At 38.3% G+C, this 26,999-nt stretch overlaps 2 protein-coding genes across 3 annotated transcripts; both read left to right on the top strand.

Annotated features, from left to right (window-relative positions):
• The first annotated feature begins 7,227 nt into the window (after positions 1-7,227).
• Positions 7,228-11,878, top strand: LOC129356513 (SUN domain-containing protein 2-like). Its single transcript, XM_055026102.1, has 9 exons — positions 7,228-7,364; positions 7,411-7,524; positions 9,166-9,338; positions 9,436-9,506; positions 9,594-9,714; positions 9,812-9,924; positions 10,051-10,224; positions 10,487-10,576; positions 11,765-11,878. The coding sequence occupies exons 1-9, from the start codon at positions 7,228-7,230 to the stop codon at positions 11,876-11,878; spliced, it is 1,107 nt and encodes a 368-aa protein (XP_054882077.1).
• A 5,955-nt stretch (positions 11,879-17,833) lies between these two features.
• On the top strand, positions 17,834-26,256 carry LOC129356496 (SUN domain-containing protein 3-like). Of its 2 annotated transcripts, none has more exons than XM_055026090.1 (9): positions 17,834-17,871; positions 22,729-22,819; positions 22,916-23,091; positions 23,189-23,259; positions 23,347-23,467; positions 23,565-23,677; positions 23,804-23,977; positions 24,240-24,329; positions 25,482-26,256. In XM_055026090.1, exons 1-9 carry the CDS (start codon positions 17,850-17,852, stop codon positions 25,593-25,595), a joined length of 972 nt encoding a protein of 323 aa, XP_054882065.1. In that variant the 5' UTR covers positions 17,834-17,849; the 3' UTR covers positions 25,596-26,256. The 2 variants fall into 2 exon arrangements, with proteins under 2 accessions (XP_054882065.1, XP_054882066.1); XM_055026091.1 differs by lacking the exon at positions 17,834-17,871 and adding an exon at positions 22,450-22,578.
• The last annotated feature ends 743 nt before the right edge of the window (positions 26,257-26,999 follow it).

The raw sequence follows: 26,999 nt of genomic DNA, 5'->3' as shown, positions 1-26,999 counted from the left end.
CCACCAGATATGAAAGTTAATCAGAAATGAGCACTGCATCTGCACCAGCAGATTGATTATAGTGTATTAAATAACTACACAGGAGAGTTGATATTTAATTTCCTCCAGACCAAACCGTCTTATGCAATGGCACTGTTAAAAATCAAATCTAAAAGAATAACACAAATAAAAAATGGAATCTGAGACTAAACATAAATTAGGAAAACCAAACTCTGGGATTAATTTAATGTGGTGATTTTACAATCATAAGTGTGGAAACACGTAAGCAAGAGGGAAAATGTTTGAAACTGAATGAGGGAAGTGAGGTTAGGCCGGGGCTTGGGTAAACCATCATAATGACGCAAAAAATAAAGCAAATTTAGAACAAAAGAAGACTATGCAGAATGCTAAATCTGAAAATTTGTGTAGAGTTCAGAAAAACAAAATGAAAAACAAATAGAATTAAGGTTAAATCTTCATTTAAAACTGAACAATGAGGTTGTCAAGCTTTTTTTTAAACATGGCTTATACGTTCAATCATTCATAGATATTAAATATGTAATTACACATGTTGCTTTTGTTGCATCTACTTTTAAGATGCAACAAAATTTGCATTTCCTTGCCCATACTTTCATTTTACAGTAATATCAAATAGTTCCACAATTTTATAATTATTTAACCTTTTTAATGGGGATATATTTTAAATTGAATCAAGTATTTAGAAAAAAATCTTTACAAAAAAATATCCTAATGTAAATTAAAAAAAAGTATTAAATCTAATCACTACTTTCAATTTATTTATCACTGCTAATCTGATTTTTTTTTTTCTAAGTCCTTATATTATTAGGAAAATATGCATAAGCTAAGTTTGGTGCAACTATTACAATTAACAAAATCTTACCTTTTGGCGTCTCTGTCTTGGCTGAGCGGTTTTCTGAAAGCACTTCTGAATAATGATTCTTTGGTTTGGTTTCTGCAGTTTGGCAGCCGTCACAGTCACTTTCACAGTGTGTGAGAATGTCAGAGTGTGTGTAGAGGCAGTGAAGCCAGAGTTAATGATGCAGCGGACAGGGAGTGGTCTCAGCTGCACTACTTATCTGAATGCAAATCTCTGTTATATTTTAAAACATAGAATCTCTGACACTAACCAGAACAGAAAAATAAAATGTGTGTTTTTATTTTTCCCATGTTTGAAGTTACAATTGGTTTTACCCACCAGGAAATCTGGCAGTATAGAGATCACTGCAGTTTGCTCCATCACAATGGCTGGTCTAAACAGAGCTACAGAAAAGACAAAAATGTTTCTTCCAACATTTAATCAACAGATTAAGCCAAAAAGAAAAGTGATCTGGCAAAAAAAAAATAAAATACAAATGCCTTGCCGTAACGGAAATGCATTCGGCTCCACAAAATAAATATATTTCTGAAAGACAATGAGATTTAAAGAAAATTAGCTAAAATGTCTGTGATTGTACAACTGTGTGAAAATTAAGGAAGTTGGTTTGTGTAAAAATCCACCATTGACTGAGTCATTACATTTGTTCTTGGTCGCTTTCAGCAGTACATTATAGGGCATGTCTTTGTTTTCTTCTCTCTATTTTGTTTAATGAATATATTTTTTACAGTGTATTCTTAAGAAGTCCGGCAAGGCCAGCAGAAAAATCAGCACCGGTGTGAAATGCTTTTGTTTTCTATACTGAAGAACACTGATAAAAATTGCTTTGGGAGACTTGAATTAAACTCTAGAGACATCTGCTGCTCAGACAGCTTCATGTTTTGAAAGAGCTACATTTGATACAGGAAATGGAGAATGGCAGCGATTCAGGCAACACTTGCTGGTAATAATCGGACGTTAGCAGAATATCCCTTGAGAGTTGGTTTCCACATCTATAACAAGATGAATTTAGTGTCAAAAGATCAAAATCATGCATTTCTTCAGAATAAAGCTACGGTTTATAAATACTAAAAAATGAACAACTTTCTTCGATATCATCCTTATGTAGAACAACATCAAAGACAATGATTCATCACTGGTCTGTCTGGTTTTATAAGAATAATGAATGTTTAAAAGAAAAGACTTGTTTCCAAGTTGCACATAGAATCATCAGCTTAATGCAGTATGTCTTCTTTAGATAGTAAGCATACATTTTTCCATCTTGCACAATAAATTTCAGAGTTTTAACATGTGATTCCACATGCTACCTTGATATCACATTTTATTCCTGACATTTGGAAAATATATGCTGAACCATGTCACGTCATCTAAAGTTGTTCACACACTTTAATACTCCAGAGGGTTACTTCATAATTACTTCATAATTACTTAGCAAAATTTTCTTGTATGATTAGAAGTGATCTGACCTAAACTATCATATCCATTAGGGATGATAAATCAACTGAAATGTAATGGCTTCTATCAAAATGTTTGATCGACTACGAATGAAGTTTATTTACAATATGGTAAACAGAAAGAGCTGAGGAAGAGAGCCGTTAATCAACACTGATTGACTTTTGCAGTTACAGCTGTTATCTGTAATCCCATCTCTTAGTGATGTGATTAATTAGACAATTAAAGTCCGATGAGGTCATGACTTCAGGACTTTAAAATGGAGGAGTTTGTCTTTTGCATTGCAGCCAGACTTCAGCAGCCAGATCAGCAGAAAGAAAACAACCTGTTGTAATTTTCTCCGTAAAGGTAAGAAAATGTACGATCATGTTTCTCTGACATGTGTAAATTAATTTTTACAATAATTCCCACACTTTGTGTTTTGCTGGATAGATTTGCTCCTTGGATAGTGAAGCTCTCAGCTTTTCTAATGGGTAACTCGACATCCACTGGCTTCGCTGCTACGTCTCCCAAGAGACTGTCCTGGGGACGCCGAAAGGAGGACACTATCAAGCTGCAAGACTTCTTCACCAGAATGAGGAGGGTCTTTGGAGCGCGAGAAGGAAGCAAAGCTTAGCTCCCAAAAATATTCCCATCCCTCACAATAGCCTTTGTGTTGATCTGGATTTTCAAGACAGAGGGAATTTCCACCCAAAACATGGAGAAAACATTAACCCTGCCTTTGTGGAAGAAAGCAGCCAATGAGTTTATAACACAGTTTGGTGAGAAATGATTTTTCAGCTGTGGTGTTTAAGAGAGGACCAACATTTTTCTCTGTGGCTCTAAACTAGAAAAAAGGAAGTGAGACAACAAAGTAAAAATAAACGTTCTGACAGTTCACTTCATGTGTGACTTATGCTCCAAGCTGTTGTTGGAGATTAAAACTTAGTGAATATGCTTTAGAAGATGATCTTGATTATTGACATGATGATAAAACCAGAACAAATTTCTTGTGTGTTTTTTTTTTTGCACCTTTGTGAAAGCTATTCCAATTGCTATGTCACAGATAGTTATGCATGACTTGGTGTAAAATACAAGAAGCAGGCCTGACTGATTTCCTTTTCAATAATATTTCACCGAATGAGACACATAAGTTGAAATGTAATAACTGGGACAAAAAATTATCTGAAGACAGATTTAGTACAGGTCAAGTTTATTCACTGATGACTGGGAATCTTGACTTACCAGATCTGGACTGTGTCTGCCCAGTAACAGGCACAGAACTCCACTTTAACTAATAAGCTGGAGGTGGAGAACCAGTTTGGGCTGAAGCCTGTGGTTTTTATTCAAACTTATTCACTCAGTAAAGATCTGAGAAATAAGATGAATAAATATTGATATGGGGGAAAAAAAATAGATTTTGTTTATGTTTGAGAATAATTTTGAGAACTAATAGCTGCCCAATAGTTGTGCTGAAACAGACGTATTTTTATTTACTTACACATATATATGTATGTATGTTTGTAATGACTGTGAACACTGAAGTTGTTTTGTAGTATATTTAACACTCAAGAGCACAGTGTATCCATTTGTCTGCATACAGTGCAGCATCACAGTGAGTTAGTTTCCTGTCTTCACATCTCATTAGTTTCTTCCTGTTCTCTGAAAAACCTTCAAAGGTATTCTTTTTATTTGGTTATATTAATTCAATATAAGCTGTCATATAGTTCCTCTTGCAGTCTACCGGAAGGGTTATTTTAGAAAAACCTTTCAGTTCCGTTAGAGTACTTTTGTGTTAAGTTGATATTCACTTGATTTGTTTATGATATTTGTCTAATTACAACAGATTTTAAGAGTTGCTGTATTCTAGAGGCTTTTACTTGATAATAAAGTAGGTAATCCAGGACAATACAACAAGGAACAAAGAGTAGAAGAACTGTCATTCATAAATGCATTTGCATCAACCTATTATTGGTTCCAGGAGAAGGAACAGTTCCAGGAAAGGAAGCTCTGTGATGTTATGGATTTAAAGTTCATTTTAAATAATAGTTTTTAATTATTGCATCTTTTGATTGATTCTATTTATATTTCTTTATTTTCAAGGTTTTACTTTTAGTAGCTTGTTCACTTAATGAGATGATTAAAGAATTTTAATTGGAAGACTGATATTTTTGTTGTTGTTATTAAACTCTTGCATATGGATAAAATATTTGTTAAATCAGTTGCTTCCTGGTTTCCAACCCCAAAATCCTGGTTGGAAACCAGGAATTTGGGGTTGGAAACCAAATACCAGGAATTTGAATTAACTCCCAATCAGGTCTGCAGGAATGGAGACTCATCTAAAACATGCATTGCAGTGATGCTGGATATCAGAGTTGGGAATCACTGTTACATACATGTGTAGTTTTGCTGTTCTGAAACATGAATTTATTTATTTTATTTTAACACCAAGCCATTTTCATTGCCTCTTTCCATAATGGGGACTATGTGGCTATTGTTTATTAATAATCAGGTTGTACCCTGACTATGTAATTTTAATATAAATTACTAACTTTGTTAATAATTGCCATTAGCAAAAATTTTTCATAGCCAAATCAGACCAATTGTTGGACAACAATTGCAAAATACAAGAAGAAATGTCAGAGATCCTCCAAGTAGGATGTAATTGTTCACAGAATACATGTTTTGAATCACATCAGTACAAGAAAGCACCAAGAACGGGAAGACATGTTAAATGTGTTCTTCAGTGACTAAAACCACACTGAAGACACAAAAGCAGAAGAGGTGGTAAAACAGTAAGACAATAAGTAAGTTTGAGGAATTGTGGAAAGAGTTTTGCACACAGATGTGTTTGATAAAACACAACTATGATATTGAAGTTTATTGATCTATAGCAATACAATGCAAGAGTATAAAATTATTTATTTGGTGCTCTGCCTTTTAAACTTACTAGCTTCACAGTATTCAGGGAAGCTAAATAAGTTGTCAACAATGTCACCCTGGAAATACGGAAAAGCACTGCTCAGGTCCTGCTTTAACCTCATCCGTCTAAAGTCCTCTAGAGTCAAAAGTCATTTTTTACGTAATTCAGCTGAGTTGCATTCAAACTTTGTGACATTTTCATTTCGTATATCTTCTGGAAAAACCTGCCATTGAGTTCATCCAGACAGAGTATAACAAGCAGTTCTATACCTGAAGTGTGGTTTATTGTCCAACATTTGAGGAATAACTCATCCAGGTGTGGATATGTAGAAAAAAAGATGTTACTAACCAAGTGTACTTTAAACCTTTTTGTGAAGAAGGGCTGAATCCCCTCATTGTATCTCGTGAGATAGATGTTGGCAGACAGTCAGAAGTTCAGGGAATACACAGTTTCTGATGTGACAAAACTTTTAGGGTCTATTTTTCTCTGTTTTATGAACTGGACAGATGTAGTCCTCACTTACACGCTTCCGGAAATAAGTGGGGTTTGGATTCTATGTTTCTGTATACTCTCTTATTTTCTCTATAGTATTTTGGTTCGATCAGCCCTGAACTCTGCTAAAGTGAGTTGTACTACATACCAAGCAAAATGGTTTATAATAACCTTCCTTTAATTAGGCAAAATAATAATAAAATAAGGAAATGACAGGTTTAGGGTTTAGACAAACCAGAAAAAATAAACATTATTCCCACAGAACAGTAAATTCATACAGGGTAAACACTAGTTATATAACCCAGTATTGTAAACTAAGATAATATGGCAGCAAATACTATCTACGTTGCAGGCCTGTTAAGATGCTCAGGAATCAGGATTCCCTCAGACTCAACAGTCCAGATATTGACTGTCAACTCAGTACCTTGTTGTCCAACGAATCCAAGCGATACTTCACCCAGTGTCCAGCGAGCCCTCTAAACCATCCAAAAACAGTAGCTCAGGGAAAAAGCAGTTGTGTGGCCTTCATGTGCTCTCCACATCGACGGCTCTCCTTTCCCTCGGTGCCAGAGGTACTCTGAGCGACACGGGCACTCAGAGTGACTATCTGGAGTCAAGGTCCTCGTTAACCAGTCCGGTAACGACCTTCTGTAACGTTTTAAGTGCTACTCTAACAGTCACAGCTGCTTACAAAAGTCCTTTGTAGCAACAGCTTTGCTCTAACTTTAGAGTGAATATACAACCAAGAAAACTAACACACAGTTAGACAGTTTCTAGCCAAAACTTGACTATGTACTGTTAGCTTGCATAACTTCTCTTGAAGACAAGTTTTACTCACTTCTAGAAACTTCTTAAAACAACGGCTCCTCCTGTGCTATCCCTTCTCTCGCTCTTGCTTACTGTTCTCTCTCTCTTTCTGCTCCTTAAGGTCTGAATGATAATCAGATCATTAAAAAATATTAGGAAAAGTTGTGTTTCTTGTAGATATAACATTAGGCTTTATGATTTTCTTTTCTCTTAGTCTTGGTACCCCCTAAAACTTTTGTTTTTTTTTTAGGGAAGAACTCTTCTGAATCCAGGACATTGCTGGGCCTTTGTAGATTTCCCAGGATGTTTTAGCCATCGCACTGTCCCACAAAGCTGCCATCATTCATGTATCCCTGGGTTACATTCCCAATATTGTTTCCCCAACTTCCTCCCTCTCTTGTGGCACACTCATGCACACTGGAAGAAAAAGTGCTTCCTGTGTGCCCCTTGTGCACACAGGACTGCAGGTGCCCCTTATGAGCATGCATGAGGGGCATGCTGTGCATGAGTGTGCCCCGCGTGAACACTGGACTGCATGCGGGGTCCTCCTATTTACAATGAGGACCCTGAACCCGGTTCTTCTGGTTCCCAGGAGACACTCTGAGATTCTTCAGTACAAAAGGTCCACACACACAGACACAGGCACTCATGCCTCCAGTGTGCATGTGCCGGAGCATGCATGTGCATGAGTGTGCACCTCATGCACACTCATGCTCCAGTGCATGAGGGCTCCAGTGTGCCCATCATGCAGTTTGTGTCCCCATCTTGGTGCCTGCACGTTGGCGTTTACCCCAACGTGCAGGCACTCCAGAAGGGTGGCACACTCATCATGCTCCAGTATGCATGTGCCCCTCATGCACATGCATGTGTGCACACTCATCAGGGGCTCCAGTGTGCTCCTCATGCACACTGGAGTGCATGAGGTTCAGGGTTCTGACCGTTGTCTGTCCTTATGGGCCAAACAACAGTTCAGATTACCCACCCTTTTTGGTACAGGGTACTGGAGTGTGCCTCTCAGGGGTATTCATTTGTTCTACTGGGGTCTGCAACGGGGCAATGTCAGTGAGACATGGAGGATGTGGTTGGGAGGAATGGCCCTGCTGATCTAAACTCCAGTGGTGAACTGTTGCTGGACTTCTGTGTTTGTCATGGATTGTCCTGTGCATGGCTGTTTGTCCTGTCTCTCTCTTATGAGCAGGATTCATTGAAATATCTTTTTAAATAATTCTTATTTTCTTAACCTCCTCCCAAAAAGCCCTGGTTTTGTTGCATTGCCATAAGCAATGTAATAGTTCCCCTTTCTCCATCATGCATACACAAATGTAGAAAGTTGGGGTTACATTTATTCAGTTTTATAGCTGCATTTAGATACAAGTTCACACAATAGTTCCAAAACTTTGAAGTGCATATGAAAACAGGACTAACAATAACAAGAATAGCAGAAACTTTTTGATAATGTGCAACTAAGTAGCACAACTTTGTCAAAATGTACATAACGTGCATATTGAACTGTAAAACAGGAAATGTACAATCCAGTGTGTCGGTGTAGAGAAAGCGCTCTGCAGTAATAACGGAAATGTTTTTATCAAACATGTCTAAAAAACTGTGCAATAACTGCATGTAAATGTCAGTAGGGAAGTAAATTTCTTGATTTTTTTAGAGCAGTGATTTGATTGACTAATTTAACAAGATAATTTTTTTTTCGTACCTTAATTTTAAAATGCTTTAAATGAAATTAAAAGAGGCAGAAATGAATTGTGGGCAGGTTCTGTGGAGCATTCTGATGTCACATAAGCTGACTTGTCATCAGGCGCTTTTGGAACTTTTGTCAATAAGAGCCGAGTTCCTACAGGAATTCATCCATTTGAAGAGTTAGACGTCGGATAGATTACTTCAAAAAATTCAAGAAATTGAACTGAGCTTCAGTTTTTCAAGTAAGTATTTATTTAGAAATTAGTAAAGCACAGAAAAAAATGACATTTTGTGCCAGTTTTTTTGAAGGAAGTGTGCAGCAATGTTGAAAAAAAGTTGAGCAAGACAAGTTGTTAGTAATCAGTTTTTTTTAGCTCAACATCAAATTGTTTAATTTGAGTAACTTTTTGATGTAAACATTAAACGTCTCATTTGTGTTTTTAGTACCTTTTTTTTATTTACGCGAACTTCACTGAGTATTGAAACAGCAGAAAAATATTAAGAGTTCTACATGCAAATAATGTTTTTCTTTAATTTTTATGGATGGTTGGTGATTTTCACACATGAAATGATTAATTTGATTTGATAGGTAACTAAATGATGTTCTGATCAACATTAAATGAAGTTTTTGATATATTACATCTTTAAATTTACAGTGTTTACGAGGAAAATGACTTTTACTGTAGAGTTGTGTTGGTACATTTTGGACATGCTTTGCACCAAAATGTACCACTTTTGCATGTCTTTGGTTTTTTACAGTCATGCTTAGAAGAAGTGAACGTTTGAGAAACAACGGATACTATGATATGGATGGACAACCTGTTATTTCATACAGGGAGACGCCAATCAGGTAGATTAAATCAGCAATTTCATTAAGTCATATGTTTTTATGCAGTCATCTGCGGATCAGTGTACATTTTAACTCACTTGTATATTTTTCATCTAGGGCCATAAGGAGGCGCTTAGGTCGTCCTGCAAACCACCCTGCAGTCACATTTAGACAGAGGTCACATTATTCTGGTGACAATGTGATTGACAGAGAAAGACAGATGATGATGACTCTGTTGCAGGGTGGTTTTGATATATCAGTCTTTGTCTTTCTCATCTTCGTCACTTTTGGTAAATACTCTCCTACAAACAGTCAATTTGGAAGTGTTACAGAAAGTCTGTATTTTGAAATTTTTTATCACTGTTGTCTTCTGCTCATGTTCATCAGGATGTATTTGCTGTATTATTTCCTTCCACTCACGATCTTCAGAGTTGTCTCTCACAACTCTAACAGACATGGTAGGCTTTCTCTTCCTAATCTTAACACCGATTTAATTATCATGATCAACATGAGAACAAGCTGTTAATTTGTATGTTTGTGCACAGGTTACGATCTTTGGACGCAAAGATCAAAGACATCTCTCCAACCTGGAGCTCTTGGAGCAGAAGGTTGACTACCTTCTGCCACAAGCAGACCTGTGGCCCAACTTTGCTCTGGAGTCTCAAGGCAAGCCATTACAAATAAGATCATCAACTAGATTTCAAATTTTCAGTATTAAAATTTTCTAACTCACATTATTTCTGTTTTTGTGTTTTGTGTACAGGAGCAAATATTTTACACAAGATGACCTCAGAGGCTTATGACATCAATAAAGAAGTTGGAAGGTTTGGGAAATTGTTCAAGAGACCTCCTATTGGCCCAGGCATTGTTATTAAGGTTTGAATGATGATCAGATCATTAAAAAAATAAAAGTGGTGTTTCTTGGTGATATATTATTAGGCTTTATGATTTACTTTTCTCTTAGTCTTGGTACCCCACTTAAATTTTGTTCTCTGTTTTCAGGGAAAAAATCGTCTGGAACCTGGAAAATGCTGGGCCTTTCCAGGTTTCCAGGGACGTTTGGGCGTCTCACTTTCACACCCAGCCACCATCAGACATGTGTCCCTGGGTCACATTGCTAAGACTGTGTCCCCAACGTCCTCTGTCTCTAGTGCTCCCAAAGAATTTTCTGTATATGTAAGTCAAATAAAATGAGTGTCAAAAGTGTAATATAGATATAGCCATGTATAGTATATATTAAGTATACATTCAAAATGTGATAGCATTGATTCCATATGACATTGCTTGATCTCATTCTAAACCATGCAAACTTTCTGTCTGCACTAATGAATTTTCTGTTTATCTCAGGATGTGATATGTTTTCTGATACACCAACTAACTTTCACATATGTTGAAAGAACAAGATAATGAACTGGATTTTTATCTAATTTTGTCTCAGGGAAAGAAGAATTTAGAAGATGAGGAAACTCATTTGGGAACTTTCCAATACGATGAAGATGGAGACCAAATACAGACCTTCAAACTTCCTGTAAATATGTCAAATTAATGTTTTATTAACCAAATACAGTTCTCTCAGAAGACCAGACTTACCTACCCTGTTATAAATATTGATATATTGAAATGATGATCATATATTCTAACATACAATCATAAGGTTCTTCACTGGGTATTACTAGCATTCAATTTAAAAACATACTTTGAATAAAGTACCGTATTATTGTTTCATTCAAAGGCTTCAATGAAAAACTCTACTTAAACCATAAAATGTATGTTAATCTTGCACTTTCAGAGTAGTGGTAACTGATAAAAAGCATGGAAAAATTAATCAATTAGTTAAGTTGTCTAGAAATAGTGCCTAAATGTAATGCAGCCACATTAAGCTTTGTTATTGAACCATAACTATTCCAAAACACAGAGATACAAAGTGTTTAACTTGAACAAATGGAAAAAACTGTAGATTTATTTGGCCATCTATTAAGGAGGAAAATATTGTTGTCTTGGCATAAATCTCATTGAGACTTTTATTACATCACGGTAACAAAATACAAAAAGTCAACCTCTTATTATTAAGATGAGGGAGATTCTTCAATCAACACGGAGACTCTGATTTCTTTTACTGAACATTTCTGTTCAGTTTTATTGAGGAGAAAACAGTGACAGCTGATCACAGCTGTTTGTTACCTAGCAACCAAAATCAACAGAAGCAAGACAGTGACGAAATACAGAACCACATCCGGTTTAGTATTCTTCAAAATAAAAGACTTCCTCTATTCAAATAAATCATGTCTCGCACTTAAATATATTTCACTTCAGCTTTTGTAATTATTTACAATCATGTTAATTTAAATTAATAATAATCATCACGTAATTATGCTCAACATACAATTGTAAGGAAGTCACTTAAAATGCAAATTGTACTTAACAAATAAATAAAAGTGTAAAAAAGTCACAACACTTTTCACAAAGCAATCATTTTTATTGTCTCTGTATAACAAACAACAAAATCCCAGTCTTACTACAAAACATTTTGTTTTCTGGTTAGCAAGATATCAGTATAATTACCTCGCTATCTTGAGATAAACTATGCAAAATGTATTTACAGCAAGGAAAGTTGAACTAGGCTTCCATCAGACAGACCTCCTTTGTTTCTATCATTTATTTGCAACTATGGATTATCAATCTAACCTCCCTAATTTGTATCTCTCTTGCCTTACAGGCCGATAAAGTTGGTTCCTTCCGTCATGTGACTCTAAAGGTGAACAGCAACTGGGGTCATCCGGACTACACCTGCCTCTATAACTTTAGAGTGCATGGAGAAATTGCAAAATGACGAGGAGAAAAGGATGACATATGGAGAAAACTATTTTTTTACCCTTTGATATATCTCTTTTGTATATGTTTACACAATTAATTTTAATTCCTCACAAAAAGTCCTCAGTCAACCATAAGTAGCACAATGGCACAGTTAGTAGCACTGTTACCTTTCAGAAAGAGGTTCAGACGTAATAAAAGTGGGATTCTCTATGGAAGCTCCAGCTTCCTTCCACAGAAATAATAAAAGTGGGATTTGTGGGTTTTCTCCGGGTGCTCCGGCTTCCTCCCACAGATATTTTAAAATTGGCATGTGTGGGTTCTCTCTGGGTGCTCCGGCTTCCTCCCACAAAATAATAAAGTAGGATTTGTGGGTTCTCTCTGGGTGCTCCGGCTTCCTCCCACAATAAAACTTTAACTGTTCGGTTAATTGGTCTGCCCAAAATCTCTCAGCTGTGAATATATGCTGCATGGTTGACAACATAACGATATAAACTTTCTGATAACATTAACATATTCAAACATAAACTCTTAATCAAAATGAAAGATTGTCTGTCCAGGATATGGGAATACAGCAACATGATTTTGTAGATAATGATGCACTAACACAATTCTTTAAGTTCTTTCACAGATATTGAAGTTTAACTTTTTGTTTCATGTTATTCTTTCGGGACTGATTCCAGTGAGAGGTAGTTTACTGCTACAGGCTCAGACTATTTTCTGTTAATATCTATTGTATAGACTTTCCCAGATCTACCTTTTGTAACATGTGTGTATTGTAAACTAATATTGTAATTGAATCTGTCTTTCTTTCAGAAGGTTTGTTGACAGTTTTGTGTTTGTGTGTTTTTTATTTTTGCCCTCTTGAAGCCAGCCAGCCTCGGCAGATGGCTGCTCATCCTGAGCCTGGTTCTGCTGGAGGTTTCTTCCTTTTAAAGGGAGTTTTCCTCTCCACTGTTGCCTTGTGCTTGCTCAGGATGGGGGATCCCTTGGATTAAACATCCATCGCGATCTGCTGGTGACCCCTCCGCAGAATCGCCACCTTAACGTGGTGGAGGGTTTGAGTATCCCCATGACCCAGATGGAGATTTTGTCTTGGGGTTCAGCCAATAGTGAGGCTTCCCAGGGCAGGCTGCCATTGGGGAGGGATCAGACTAAGAGCGATTCAAGGTTTTCAATGAAGGGCTACCAAAGGAATCAGGTATTTCTAGGACACAGACAGTTATCCCAAGTACGGTTTTGACGGAAGTTTCTCCCTATAAAAAGTCAGTAATCTTCTTCACTGATAAAAATGACAATGAATTCACTGTACTCCAATGCCCTCCTGTGACTGCTAATTGTGCTTCCATTAAGGTACCAGAATGTAGGGTCCTAAAGTCACATGGGGACTTTGGTCTATTTGGCCCAAGGGCTTCTGTTCCACATGGCCAACGAGTGAGCAGTGTGAGACAAGTGGAGATTTGAGACAGACACACAGGCATGGAAGGTTCTGGCTCAATACTTGGAGAGGAGCCACTCACCCACACTTGAAGGAGGTCCACACCTTGGAGGAGTTGCCTACACCTGAAGGGGCCAATGGGTCCATGTTTGAAGAAAAACTGCACACGACAGAGGGCCAGAAGGAGGCGTGCACATGTCAGTTTCAGTGGTTCCCAGGTATATGCCAACATGCCTGGGCTTCTGTCTACATGTCTGGGATGGTGCCCACATACTCTTGACTCGTGTTTTAAAAATAAAGGCCTCTAAAGTGCTTCAAATGGTTACTGGTGTTGTATCCACTCATTCTTCTTTGATGGCCTTTGTGCCCGTAACACTCCAAGTCAGTAAATCTCAATCCTTTAAAGAACATTTGGGATGCTGTGAGGTGGAATATTTGTATCAACACGGAGCCAACAAATATGCAGCAATTCATCATCTGCCAAAGATACAACTATACTATTTTACAGACCTTCCAACCTACACACAACAGAATGTGAGAAACTGCAACATTGCATGGCATGTGCAGGGTTTGTCTTCAGAAAACGTTCTTACCCCAGTTGTTGGGGCACCATAGCTGTTGACATGAAACATAAGATATTACTGTGTAATTGAGTTACTTGAAGAAAATACTTATTTATACCTATATATATAATATACACTGGCCTCTGGTAGAGGACCCGAGCTCAGAGGATAAGAACCACCCGCGGTGGGTGAGAAGGGATTTTTTTATTTTTTTTAGTCTATACATTAATTTTCTTTTGAATAGGTCTTCAAGTTGGCAAAAAGTAATGTGGAATTAATCAGTTTTTTATTTTCGCAATGTTTCAATAGTTCTAGGATGTTTTATTGGATACTTTTTATCATAAAGTGTCACATTACCAAGCAACTCCTTCTACGTCAAACGGCAGGAGCCGCGGCAGGACTGCTGCAGCGCACAGGAGGCGATACCGCGCACACGGCGTGTCCAGACCCACCGGAGCGGCGTCCACATTATTCAGCTTTTTAAAACAGATTCTGCTCCCTTCTATTAATAATAGAAATTCTTTGTTTCCTAAGATCTGCTGTGTTTGATTTCTGATTAGACTTAGAGTTGTTGCTGTACACTGTTAAAAGTTATTCTCTCGATTAGTTAATGTAACGTTTTTCTATAAGTAACTTCCAATTTACATAATGAGTTTTTGTAATTTCAACTTAATTTCATGAGTTATTGGCATTTCAACTCGAGGATGTGAGTCAGTTCAGTAAAACATAAAATTCAAATGTGTGAACAAAACTTGACAATCAGTTTTTAAAATGGTAACCGGATCTTAATATCGCAATATTAATGCGATATACAAATAGTGCCGGAAATTCTCTCTTTTCTGATAAAGGACTAAATATGATGTAAGATTTAGTCAGACTTTGTAAAGTCCTCAATCCCAGTTAGAATTGCGTATTAAGTGAAGAAGAGGAGCGCCACATAACCAGATCAAGGACGTCGAAAGCAAAGTCGCGGATGAATACCATTTTTTCCAAGTCCTCCGTCCCAAAGGCGTTCAAGTTCGGCGGGACATTTTTTCGAAATGCGAAGCAAGCTGGAGTTAAGAAGTGAGGTAAGCTGCGTTTTGTTTTTTTGATAATGCCATCCATTTTTCAAATATGTTGAGATAAAAGTTTGTGTCTCTGTTACATGTTTAAACACAAGACATAAAACAACAGCTTGCTAATTGTCGAGGGCAGGTGATAGTCAACGCAAATGAGCCTAGCTAAACTCAGTATGCTACTCGGTTGCGCTTATATAACTTTTCTTAAGAGAAAATAGAAGCAGCTACCACGATTTTTGTATTATACACTACTTCAAAAACACATATGTGGCGCTTGGTCAAAGCTATGCTTCTTCGTGATGACTGCAGGTGAGATAGCGGCTTCGGAAAAGGCTGTGCGTCAGTAATTAGTCTGTTCCTTGTCAGTAATTAGCCGTGTCCTTTGTTTCACGTGTTCGTGCGCACGTGTGTCCCGCTTCTGGTTGGAGGTCTTGTGCGAAATTCGGTTCTCCCTGTGAAAATCTGTTTCCCCCTGCGTCGGGAGCGCGCATTTCAGCCAGAGAGGCGAAAGAGGCGATCTGATCATTTTCACGTCGATTTCGCGGTAAAAAAAACTTATATAACCATGTCATTGTTGTAACATCCAGTTTAATTGGCAGCTGTTGTTTAAAAAATAAAGTAAATAAATAAACGAGGTTTTCTGACGTTGTTTTTTTTCATTTTAAACACCAAGAGAATCGCTCTTTTTCCAACTTTTCTCACATAAGCCTGGCAGAAATAAGTCAGTCACCAGTTTTCTCAACACGTAGTGTATGTAAAGGTTGTTGAGAATTTGGAAACAGTTGCTCTTTATTCCCCAAGATTACGGGGTAAGGAGAGAAAATAATGGATGATTCAGCAACCTGAAATAATCTGTTCCCCCTACATAAAATAGGAACCAATTATTTTACCTGCAAATCCTTAACTGTGCTTATTCCTCTCATCATCAACAATAAATACTGTGATTTTGGTAGCATTTGCTCCTAGTTTGCCAGAGTTATGAGGGGGGAACCATATATTTTTGCTGGCTAAAATAATCCGTTCCCACTCCATAAAAAGGGAACAACTTCACTTACCAGCAAGATTTTTTCTCTGCTTATTCCTCTTATCAACAACAATCATTCATGTGGATTAGGTGTCATTTCCTTCTTATTTGGCAAAATTATGAGGGGGGAACCATATAATTTAGCTGTTTTACCTGCCTGAAATTATCCGTTCCCCCTCCAAAACATGGAAACAAATTCATTTACCAACAGTAATCATCAACAGCAAACTGGCTGTTTTCAAACAGAAAGTTTGAAAACATTTCATCACTATTTGCAAGACTTATGAGGAGGAACCATACATTTTAGCCATCTGAAATAATCCGTTCCCCATATAACAAGGTAATAAATCAATAAATCCATAGAATTTTGATACAGTTGGTCATTACGTTTTCTACATAAAAATAAAAAGTTTATTATTTCATTTTTTAACATCCAAAATAGTTCAAATAAATAGTGTTGTTTTGATGTTATTTATTATTATTTTTTTCTGTTTAAATGTTTCTCTACCAATTTACAAATATTCTAGAAGACAATCTACCTTACAATATAAACAGATAAGGTGTTTTATGAAAGTCAAAATCACGTGATCTTCCTTCAATCTATTATATAAATGTGCAGTTGCTCTGGGTTTTCCTCAGACAGGTTATCACTTTTTGCTTAATGTTAAGCCAAGTATTTCTTTAAGTCAACACTTTTCATAAATATGGACAGTGTGGAACACAAACACTCTTTAACTATAATTAAAGGCGAATATCCACCACACTCGACAAAGCAAAAAAAAAAATATGTCATTCGAAGGAAAGCCTCGTCTTACTCCACTAAAACGATTTGCATAATGTTGGATAGCATATTAAGTGCTTTGTCAAATTAAATGGTGTTAGGTGTCATGATGATGAAACTAATCTTTAACTTGTATTTTATTTTCCACGACGGCTCACCCCATCCTCAAAATCAGATGTGCATGATGCTTTCACTGGTTTAAAAGTCTTTGTACTTTTGTCCAAAGTGAATGGCTACAAGTTGTTCTACTTTGATATAAATAAAATTGGCCCTAATATGGAACTGGAGAGTCAGGTAAGTACAATGGCTATTTTGTTTGAAATTTCACAACTATTTAAATAATCTTTTTTATTATGATTATTTGCAGTCTATTAATGCATTTCTGGCAGTACTAGTGAAGGAATACAACAGCCAGAACACTGGAGAGGCTGCCTTCATCGATTCCTTTATGGTGACATCAATGTGGCAGGGAAAAAGTCCCAGACTAAGAAAGGTAAATCTTATACATTCCACTATGTTTTTTTTTTCACTCTTACATGTGTAATGAGTATTTTTGAATCAATGAAAAGAAAATGTGTTAATGGTTACATGTTTTCACAGATTTTTTATGTGTCACCTATGGAACAATAAAATGCTAGTGCAATGTGTCTGTGTGTGACACTAAACATGTTTTGGTCTTGATAGGACATATATTTTAATATCTTTATTATTCACAGATGGAGCCAATGAAGTATGATATTATGTCGGAGTCGACAATGAAAACCACCACTGGACTCTAGTGGTAATAATTATTTTTTACACTTTGACAATATATATCATTCTTATGTCATAGACAAAAGACCACATGAAAACTATGGAATGCACACTTTATAGGTAATCTACCCAAAAGAAAAGAAGTCTATGTTCTTAAGTCCCCCGGGGGAATCTAAACAAGAGATACAAAAATGCTTACAAATCAGGAGTATGGTTGAAAATGTAATATAAACTGAAGCGTGACAATAAAATAAAGTTGTTCTTACTAATATGTTTATATTTACAGAGCATTTATGAGAAAAAATGGTGCAGTGTCTCACGCTGGAAATGTGAGACAGTAAAGAACCACTGAAAAACCAGACATCACCTCATGTGGTGTTTTTGCACTGAAGGTGCGTAAATATTGTCACACAGTGTATAACTGTACGATTTTTATATATTTTTGGACAATATACAGTGATTTACTTTCTTTGTCACTTCAAATTAGATCTATTAAATTAAACATTACATTTCAATTTGCAGAAGAAATCCTGATGTTGTTCCTGGGATCTGTTGTAGCCATTGCTCCAGTTTGGGGGTTACTGCCCTGAGGGCAGTAACCCCCAATGACCACAGGCACCACTGTGGTCTTCACCTTCCAGGCCTTCTCCAGTTCTTCCCTGAGGCCCTGGTATTTCTTCAGTTTCTCGTGCTTCTTTTTCCTAATGTTGCAATCACTTGGTATTGCTACATCTACCACAACGGCTTTTCTCTGTTGTTTATCCACTACGACAATGTCTGGTTGGTTCGCCATTACCATTATATATATATATATATATATATATATATATATATATATATATATATATATATATATGACTGGATAGCTCTATACATAAGGCATCAGTATATAACCCGAGAGGGCAGGGTTCCAATCCAGTCTGGGTCCTTAGGCAAGACCCTTCAAGCTACTGCCTACCTCATACCATGAGAGATACTAAGTTGCGTAACATGCCGGCTCAGACGTCGCCCGGCCAAACAAGGTCTGCGTCAGGTGTTGGGGAACCAGAGCACCTTTATGACAAATGGGCTACTGGAACAAGACGGAAATGGGCGAGAGATGAAAATGTGGGATTTGTTGGAATGCTACTACTCAAGTAACCCTAGTCAGAGAGGTTACATGCAAGACTGGGGAAGGAATGGTTACTTCGACATCCCCAGTCAACACTAAGCGCTAAACAACTAGTAGCTCAGTGTTCCAACATCCGCAAACGGCAACTGCTATCACAACTTGAGATTGACGAGATACAACACAAATGCTACGGCAAAAGGGAGGAACCCGGATGTACCCGGATGTAACTACAAGTCCCACCCAGTGAGGGGATACACGGCCCCAATGAGCGAAACAGAGCTGAACGAGACAGCTGCTGACCTGAGAGAGAGAATCATGACCCGAATGACAACCAGACCTCCTCGGCGCCAATTACAACGGCTGAGTGAAGTACCATCAGAAAGTCTCATTGAGAATGTGAATGCAGCATTGAGAACGATCCCTACCAACACCATAACAGAAACCAATGAGCTGATCTACAACTCAGCATCAGTGATCCTTGAGACGCTTGGCTATAAGAGCAACCATGAGACCCAATACCCACCATGGAAAAGACGGTTAGAGGCTAAAATCAAGGTAACAAAGAGGGAAGTGAGCCAACTGTCAGAGCTCCACAGAGCTCCACAAGGGTACAATGAAAAGACCAGTACCCAGAAAGTACAGGCAGATGCCCATACCTGAAGCACTCGAAACTGCCAAACAGAGGCTCCAAGCCTTGGCCAGCCACCTAAAAAGATACACAAGGGAGAATGAATCCAGAAGGATTAACCGGCTCTTCTCCACTCAACCAGCTAAGGTGTACTCTCAATGGCAGGGTAACAATAACAACAGAGCAGACCCACCAAGGCTGGAGACGGAACAGTACTGGAAAGGCATATGGGAAAGGGAGGCGTCCCACAACAGCAATGCACAGTGGCTGATCTCTCTACGAGAGGACCACAGCAACCTCCCTGAGCAAGCCCCGGAAACCATCACTGTGACAGATGTCCAAGAAAGAGTCTCAGGTATGAAAAACTGGACAGCACCAGGGCCTGACATGATCCATGCCTACTGGCTAAAGAACTCACTGCCCTCCATGAGCGACTGGCAACCCAAATGAACCAGCTGCTACAAAGTGGGACTCACCCTGAATGGTTAACTGAAGGGCGGACAATCCTAATCCAGAAGGATCCATCAAAGGGTCCAGTCCCACCCACTACTTACCAATAACCCTCTCCACAACCTGGAAGCTCATGTCAGGCATCATAGCGGCCAAGATAAGCAAACACATGGATAAACACATGAGCACGGCACAGAAGGGTATCGGTGTAAACACCAGAGGAGCCAAACACCAACTCCTCGTAGACCGCACAGTTGCCCGAGACTGCAAAACCCGACACACCAACCTGTGCATGGCTTGGATTGATTACAAGAAAGCCTACGACTCAATGCCGCATACTTGGATCATTGAATGCTTAGAGATGTATAACATCAACAGGACTCTGAGAGCCTTCATTGCAAACTCGATGAGGCTGTGGAAAACCACCCTTGAAGCCAACTGCAAACCACTTGCACAAGTGTCCATCAAATGTGGCATATACCAAGGAGATGCTCTGTCCCCGCTACTGTTCTGCATAGGCCTGAACCCCCTCAGCCAAATTATCAACAAGACTGGCTACGGATACCGACTCAAAAATGGGGCCAACATCAGTCACCTCCTCTACATGGATGAATTTCAAACTGTACGCCAAGTGTGAGCGAGACATCGACTCACTGATCCACACCACCAGGATCTACAGCACTGACATTGGGATGTCATTCGGACTAGAGAAGTGTGGTCGGCTGATCACAAAGAGGGGGAAGGTGATCCGCACAGAAGGAGTCTCACTCCCACAAGGAACAATAGCAGACATAGAGGACAGCTACAAGTACCTAGGTATACCACAAGCAAATGGCAACCTCGATGAGGCCACAAGGAAAGGAGCCACAGCTAAATACCTCCAACGAATAAGGCAAGTCCTGAGAAGCCAGCTCAATGGCAAGAACAAAATCCGTGCGATAAACAACTATGCCCTACCAGTAATCAGATACCCTGCTGGAATAATTAGCTGGCCAAAGGAGGAGATAAAAGCCACAGATATTAAGACCAGAAAGCTACTAACAATGCATGGAGGGTTCCATCCCAAATCCAGCACCCTGAGACTGTACACGAGCCGCAAGGAAGGAGGCAGAGGACTAGTGAGTGTGAGAACCACTGTCCAGGACGAAACAACTAAGATCCATAAATACATCAGGGACAAAGCCTCAACAGACAATGTGCTCAGTGAATGTCTCAGACAACAGGGAACGGAGGTTGAGGTGCCAGAGATACCATCATGGGAGGACAAGCCCCTACATGGGATGTACCACCAGCAAATAACCCAAGTGGCTGATATCAGTAAATCCTATCAATGGCTGGAAAAAGCTGGACTCAAGGACAGCACAGAGGCCCTCATCCTGGCCGCCCAGGAACAGGCCCTAAACACCAGAGCAATAGAGGCCCAGATCTACCACACCAGACAAGACCCAAGGTGTAGGTTGTGCAAGGAGGCCCCTGAGACAGTCCAGCACATCACAGCAGGGTGCAAGATACTGGCAGGGAAAGCGTACATGGAACGACATAACCAAGTGGCAGGCATAGTCTACAGAAACATCTGTGCAGAATATGGACTGGAAACCCCGAGATCAAAGTGGGAAACACCCCCAAAGGTGGTGGAGAACGCCAGAGCTAAGATCCTGTGGGGCTTCCAGATCCAGACAGACAAAATGGTAATGGCGAACCAATCAGACATTGTCGTAGTGGATAAACAACAGAGGAAAGCCGTTGTGGTAGATGTAGCAATACCAAGTGATTGCAACATCAGGAAAAAGGAGCACGAGAAACTGGAGAAATACCAGGGCCTCAGGGAAGAACTGGAGAGGGCCTGGAAGGTGAAGACCACAGTGGTGCCTGTGGTCATCGGGGCCCTCGGGGCAGTAACCCCCAAACTGGAGCAATGGCTACAACAGATCCCAGGAACAACATCAGACATCTCAGTCCAGAAATGTGTAGTTCTTGGCACAGCCAAGATACTGCGCAGAACCCTCAAGCTCCCAGGCCTCTGGTAGAGGACCCGAGCTCAGAGGATAAGAACCACCCGCGGTGGGTGAGAAGGGAATTTATTTTATTTTTTTTTATATTTATATATATATATATATATATATATATATATATGCTGTTCATCAGCAGTCAGTCGTTTAATACTGCAGAGGCCTGGGAACAAGCAGTCTATTTGAATGAGGTGTATTGGAAGAGTTTCTACTCTACGCGGTCCTGCATCCTCTTTTGTCTTCAGCTCCACTGCTTTTTTTAAAAAAGCAGTGGAGTGTATGTATATATATATATATATATATATATATATATATATATATATATATATATATATATATATATACATACTACACTTTTAAGTGCATATGAAAACAGGACTAACAATAACAAGAATAGCAGAAACTTTTTGATAATGTGCAAGTAAGTAGCACAACTTTGTCAAAATGTACATAACGTGCATATTGAACTGTAAATATATAACAGGAAATGTACAATCCAGTGTGTCGGTGTAGAGAAAGCGCTCTGCAGTAATAACGGAAATGTTTTTATCAAACATGTCTAAAAAACTGCAATAACTGCATGTAAATGTCAGTAGGGAAGTAAACATTTCTTGATTTTGTTTAGAGCAGTGATTTGATTGACTAATTTAACAGCAGAATTTTTTTTTTCGTACCTTAATTTTTTAAATGCTTTAAATGAATTTAAAAGAGGCAGAAATGAATTGTGGGCAGGTTCTGTGGAGCATTCTGATGTCACATAAGCTGACTTGTCATCAGGCGCTTTTGGAACTTTTGTCAATAAGAGCCGAGTTCCTACAGGAATTCATCCATTTGAAGAGTTAGACGTCGGATAGATTACTTCAAAAAATTCAAGAAATTGAACTGAGCTTCAGTTTTTCGAGTAAGTATTTATTTAGAAATTAGTGAAGCACATAAAAAAATGACATTTTGTGCTAGTATTTTGAAGGAAGTGTGCAGAGTTGTGTTGGTACATTTTGGACATGCTTTGTACCAAAATGTACCACTTTTGCATGTCTTTGGTTTTTTACAGTCATGCTAAGAAGAAGTGAACGTTTGAGAAACAACGGATACTATGATATGGATGGACAACCTGTTATTTCATACAGGGAGACGCCAATCAGGTAGATTAAATCAGCAATTTTCATTAAGTCATATGTTTTATGCAGTCATCTGCTGATCAGTGTACATTTTAACTCGCTTGTATATTTTTCATCTAGGGCCATAAGGAGGCGCATAACAGGTCGTCCTGAAAACCACCCTGCAGTCACATTTAGAGAGAGGTCACATGATTCTGGTGACAATGTGATTGACAGAGAAAGACAGATGATGATGACTCTGTTGCAGGGTGGTTTTGATATATCAGTCTTTGTCTTTCTCATCTTCGTCACTTTTGGTAAATACTCTCCTACAAACAGTCAATTTGGAAGTGTTACAGAAAGTCTGTGTTTTTAAATTTTTTCTCACTGTTGTCTTCTGCTCATGTTCATCAGGATGTATTTGCTGTATTATTTCCTTCCACTCACGATCTTCAGAGTTGTCTCTCACAACTCTAACAGACATGGTAGGCTTTCTCTTCCTAATCTTAACACCGATTTAATTATCATGATCAAACATGAGAACAAGCTGTTAATTTTTATGTTGTGCACAGGTTACGATCTTTGGACGCAAGGATCAAAGACATCTCTCCAACCTGGAGCTCTTGGAGCAGAAGGTTGACTACCTTCTGCCACAAGCAGACCTGTGGCCCAACTTTGCTCTGGAGTCTCAAGGCAAGCCATTACAAATAAGATCATCAACTAGATTTCAAATTTTCAGTATTAAAATTTTCTAACTCACATTATTTCTGTTTTTGTGTTTTGTGTACAGGAGCAAATATTTTACACAAGATGACCTCAGAGGCTTATGACATCAATAAAGAAGTTGGAACGTTTGGGAAATTGTTCAAGAGACCTCCTATTGGCCCAGGCATTGTTATTAAGGTTTGAATGATGATCAGATCATTAAAAAAATAAAAGTGGTGTTTCTTGGTGATATATTATTAGGCTTTATGATTTACTTTTCTCTTAGTCTTGGTACCCCACTTAAATTTTGTTCTCTGTTTTCAGGGAAAAAATCGTCTGCAACCTGGAAAATGCTGGGCCTTTCCAGGTTTCCAGGGACGTTTGGGCGTCTCACTTTCACACCCAGCCACCATCAGACATGTGTCCCTGGGTCACATTGCTAAGACTGTGTCCCCAACGTCCTCTGTCTCTAGTGCTCCCAAAGAATTTTCTGTATATGTAAGTCAAATAAAATGAGTGTCAAAAGTGTAATATAGATATAGCCATGTATAGTATATATTAAGTATACATTCAAAATGTGATAGCATTGATTCCATATGACATTGCTTGATCTCATTCTAAACCATGCAAACTTTCTGTCTGCACTAATGAATTTTCTGTTTATCTCAGGATGTGATATGTTTTCTGATACACCAACTAACTTTCACGTATCTTGAAAGAACAAGATAATGAACTGGATTTTTATCTAATTTTGTCTCAGGGAAAGAAGAATTTAGAAGATGAGGAAACTCATTTGGGAACTTTCCAATACGATGAAGATGGAGACCAAATACAGACCTTCAAACTTCCTGTAAATATGTCAAATTAATGTTTTATTAACCAAATACAGTTCTCTCAGAAGACCAGACTGACCTACCCTGTTATAAATATTGATATATTGAAATGATGATCATATCTTCTAACATACAATCATAAGGTTCTTCACTGGGTATTACTAGCATTCAATTTAAAACATACTTTGAATAAAGTACCGTATTATTGTTTCATTCAAAAGGCTTCAATGAAAAACTCTACTTAAACCATAAAAATGTATGTTAATCTTGCACTTTCAGAGTAGTGGTAACTGATAAAAAGCATGGAAAAATTAATCAATTAGTTAAGTTGTCTAGAAATAGTGCCTAAATGTAATGCAGCCACATTAAGCTTTGTTATTTAACCATAACTATTCCAAAACACAGAGATACAAAGTGTTTAACTTGAACAAATGGAAAAAACTGTAGATTTATTTGGCCATCTATTAAGGAGGAAAATATTGTTGTCTTGGCATAAATCTCGTTGAAACTTTTATTACATCACGGTAACAAAATACAAAGTCAACCTCTTATTATTAAGATGTGGGAGATTCTTCAATCAACACGGAGACTCGGATTTCTTTTACTGAACATTTCTGTTCAGTTTTTATTGAGGAGAAAACAGTGACAGCTGATCACAGCTGTTTGTTACCTAGCAACCAAAATCAACAGAAGCAAGACAGTGACGAAATACGGAACCACATCCGGTTTAGTATTCTTCAAAATAAAAGACTCCCTCTATTCAAATAAATTATGCCTCGCACTTAAATATATTTCACTTCAGCTTTTGTAATTATTTACAATCATGTTAATTTAAATAAATAATGATCATCATGTAAATTATGCTCAACATACAATTGTAAGGAAGTGACTTAAAATGCAAAAAAGTCACAACATTTTCACAAAACAATAATTTTTCGTTTCTGTATAACAACAAAATCCCAGTGTTACTACAGAACATTTTGTTTTCTGGTTAGCAAGATATCAGTATAATTACCTCGCTATCTTGAGATAAACTATGCAAAATGTATTTACAGCAAGGAAAGTTGAACTAGGCTTCCATCAGACAGACCTCCTTTGTTTCTATCATCTATTTGCAACTATGGATTATCAATCTAACCTCCCTAATTTATATCTCTCTTGCCTTACAGGCCGATAAAGTTGGTTCCTTCCGTCATGTGACTCTAAAGGTGAACAGCAACTGGGGTCATCCGGACTACACCTGCCTCTATAACTTTAGAGTGCATGGAGAAATTGCAAAATGACGAGGAGAACAAAGAGAGATGGATGAGATATGGAGAAAACTATTTTTTTACCCTTTGATATATCTCTTTTGTATATGTTTACACAATTAATTTAATTCCTCACAAAAAGTCCTCACAGTCAACCATAAGTAGCACAATGGCACAGTTAGTAGCACTGTTACCTTTCAGAAAGAGGTTCAGACGTAATAAAAGTGGGATTTGTGGGTTTTCTCCGGGTGCTCCGGCTTCCTCCCTCAGACATTTTAAAATTGGCACGTGTGGGTTCTCTATGGAAGCTCCAGCTTCCTCCCACAGAAATAATAAAAGTAGGATTTGTGGGTTCTCTCTGGGTGCTCCGGCTTCCTCCCACAATAAAAACTTGACTGTTCGGTTAATTGGTCTGCCCAAAATCTCCTCAGCTGTGAATATGTGCTGCATGGTTGACAACATAACGACATAAACTTTCTGATAACATTAACATATTCAAACTTAAACTCTTAATCAAATTGAAAGATTGTCTGTCCAGGATATGGGAATACAGCAACATGATTTTGTAGATAATGATGCACTAACACAATTCTTTAAGTTCTTTCACAGATATTGAAGTTTAACTTTTTGTTTCATGTTATTCTTTCGGGACTGATTCCAGTGAGAGGTAGTTTACTGCTACAGGTTCAGACTATTTTCTGTTAATATCTATTGTATAGACTTTCCCAGATCTACCTTTTGTAACATGTGTATTGTAAACTAATATTGTAATTGAATCTGTCTTTCTTTCAGAAGGTTTGTTGACAGTTTTGTGTTTGTGTGTTTTTTATTTTTGCCCTCTTGAAGCCAGCCAGCCTCGGCAGATGGCTGCTCATCCTGAGCCTGGTTCTGCTGGAGGTTTCTTCCTTTTAAAGGGAGTTTTCCTCTCCACTGTTGCCTTGTGCTTGCTCAGGATGGGGATCCCTTGGATTAAACATCCATCGCGATCTGCTGGTGACCCCTCCGCAGAATCGCCACCTTAACGTGGTGGAGGGGTTTGAGTATCCCCATGACCCAGATGGAGATTTTGTCTTGGGGTTCAGCCAATAGTGAGGCTTCCCAGGGCAGGCTGCCATTGGGGAGGGATCAGACTAAGAGCGATTCAAGGTTTTCAATGAAGGGCTACCAAAGGAATCAGGTATTTCTAGGACACAGACAGTTATCCCAAGTACGGTTTTGCTGGAAGTTTCTCCCTATAAAAAGTCAGTAATCTTCTTCACTGATAAAAATGACAATGAATTCACTGTACTCCAATGCCCTCCTGTGACTGCTAATTGTGCTTCCATTAAGGTACCAGAATGTGAGGGTCCTAAAGTCACATGGGGACTTTGGTCTATTTGGCCCAAGGGCTTCTGTTCCACATGGCCAACGAGTGAGCAGTGTGAGACAAGTGGAGAT

This window comes from Poeciliopsis prolifica, unplaced genomic scaffold, assembly GCF_027474105.1.
Source record: "Poeciliopsis prolifica strain line A6 unplaced genomic scaffold, Auburn_PproV2 SCAFFOLD176, whole genome shotgun sequence".
Taxonomy (NCBI): Eukaryota; Metazoa; Chordata; class Actinopteri; order Cyprinodontiformes; family Poeciliidae; genus Poeciliopsis; species Poeciliopsis prolifica.
The sequence above is the reverse complement of the archived record's forward strand: the minus strand, read 5'-3'. Positions and strand labels throughout refer to the sequence as shown.

Excerpts from the sequence above, each read along its gene's own strand:
- LOC129356496 (XM_055026090.1), top strand. The coding sequence starts at position 17,850 with ATGTGGTGTTTTTGCACTGAAG. Across the intron at positions 17,872-22,728 it reads GTGGTGTTTTTGCACTGAAG|TCATGCTAAGAAGAAGTGAA; the intron begins GTGCGTAAATAT and ends GGTTTTTTACAG. Across the intron at positions 23,678-23,803 it reads GCCCAGGCATTGTTATTAAG|GGAAAAAATCGTCTGCAACC; the intron begins GTTTGAATGATG and ends CTCTGTTTTCAG.
- LOC129356513 (XM_055026102.1), top strand. The coding sequence starts at position 7,228 with ATGCACACTCATGCTCCAGTGCATGAGGGCTCCAGTGTGCCCATCATG. Across the intron at positions 7,365-7,410 it reads GGCACACTCATCATGCTCCA|GGGCTCCAGTGTGCTCCTCA; the intron begins GTATGCATGTGC and ends CACACTCATCAG. Across the intron at positions 7,525-9,165 it reads CCCACCCTTTTTGGTACAGG|GGCCATAAGGAGGCGCTTAG; the intron begins GTACTGGAGTGT and ends TTTTTCATCTAG.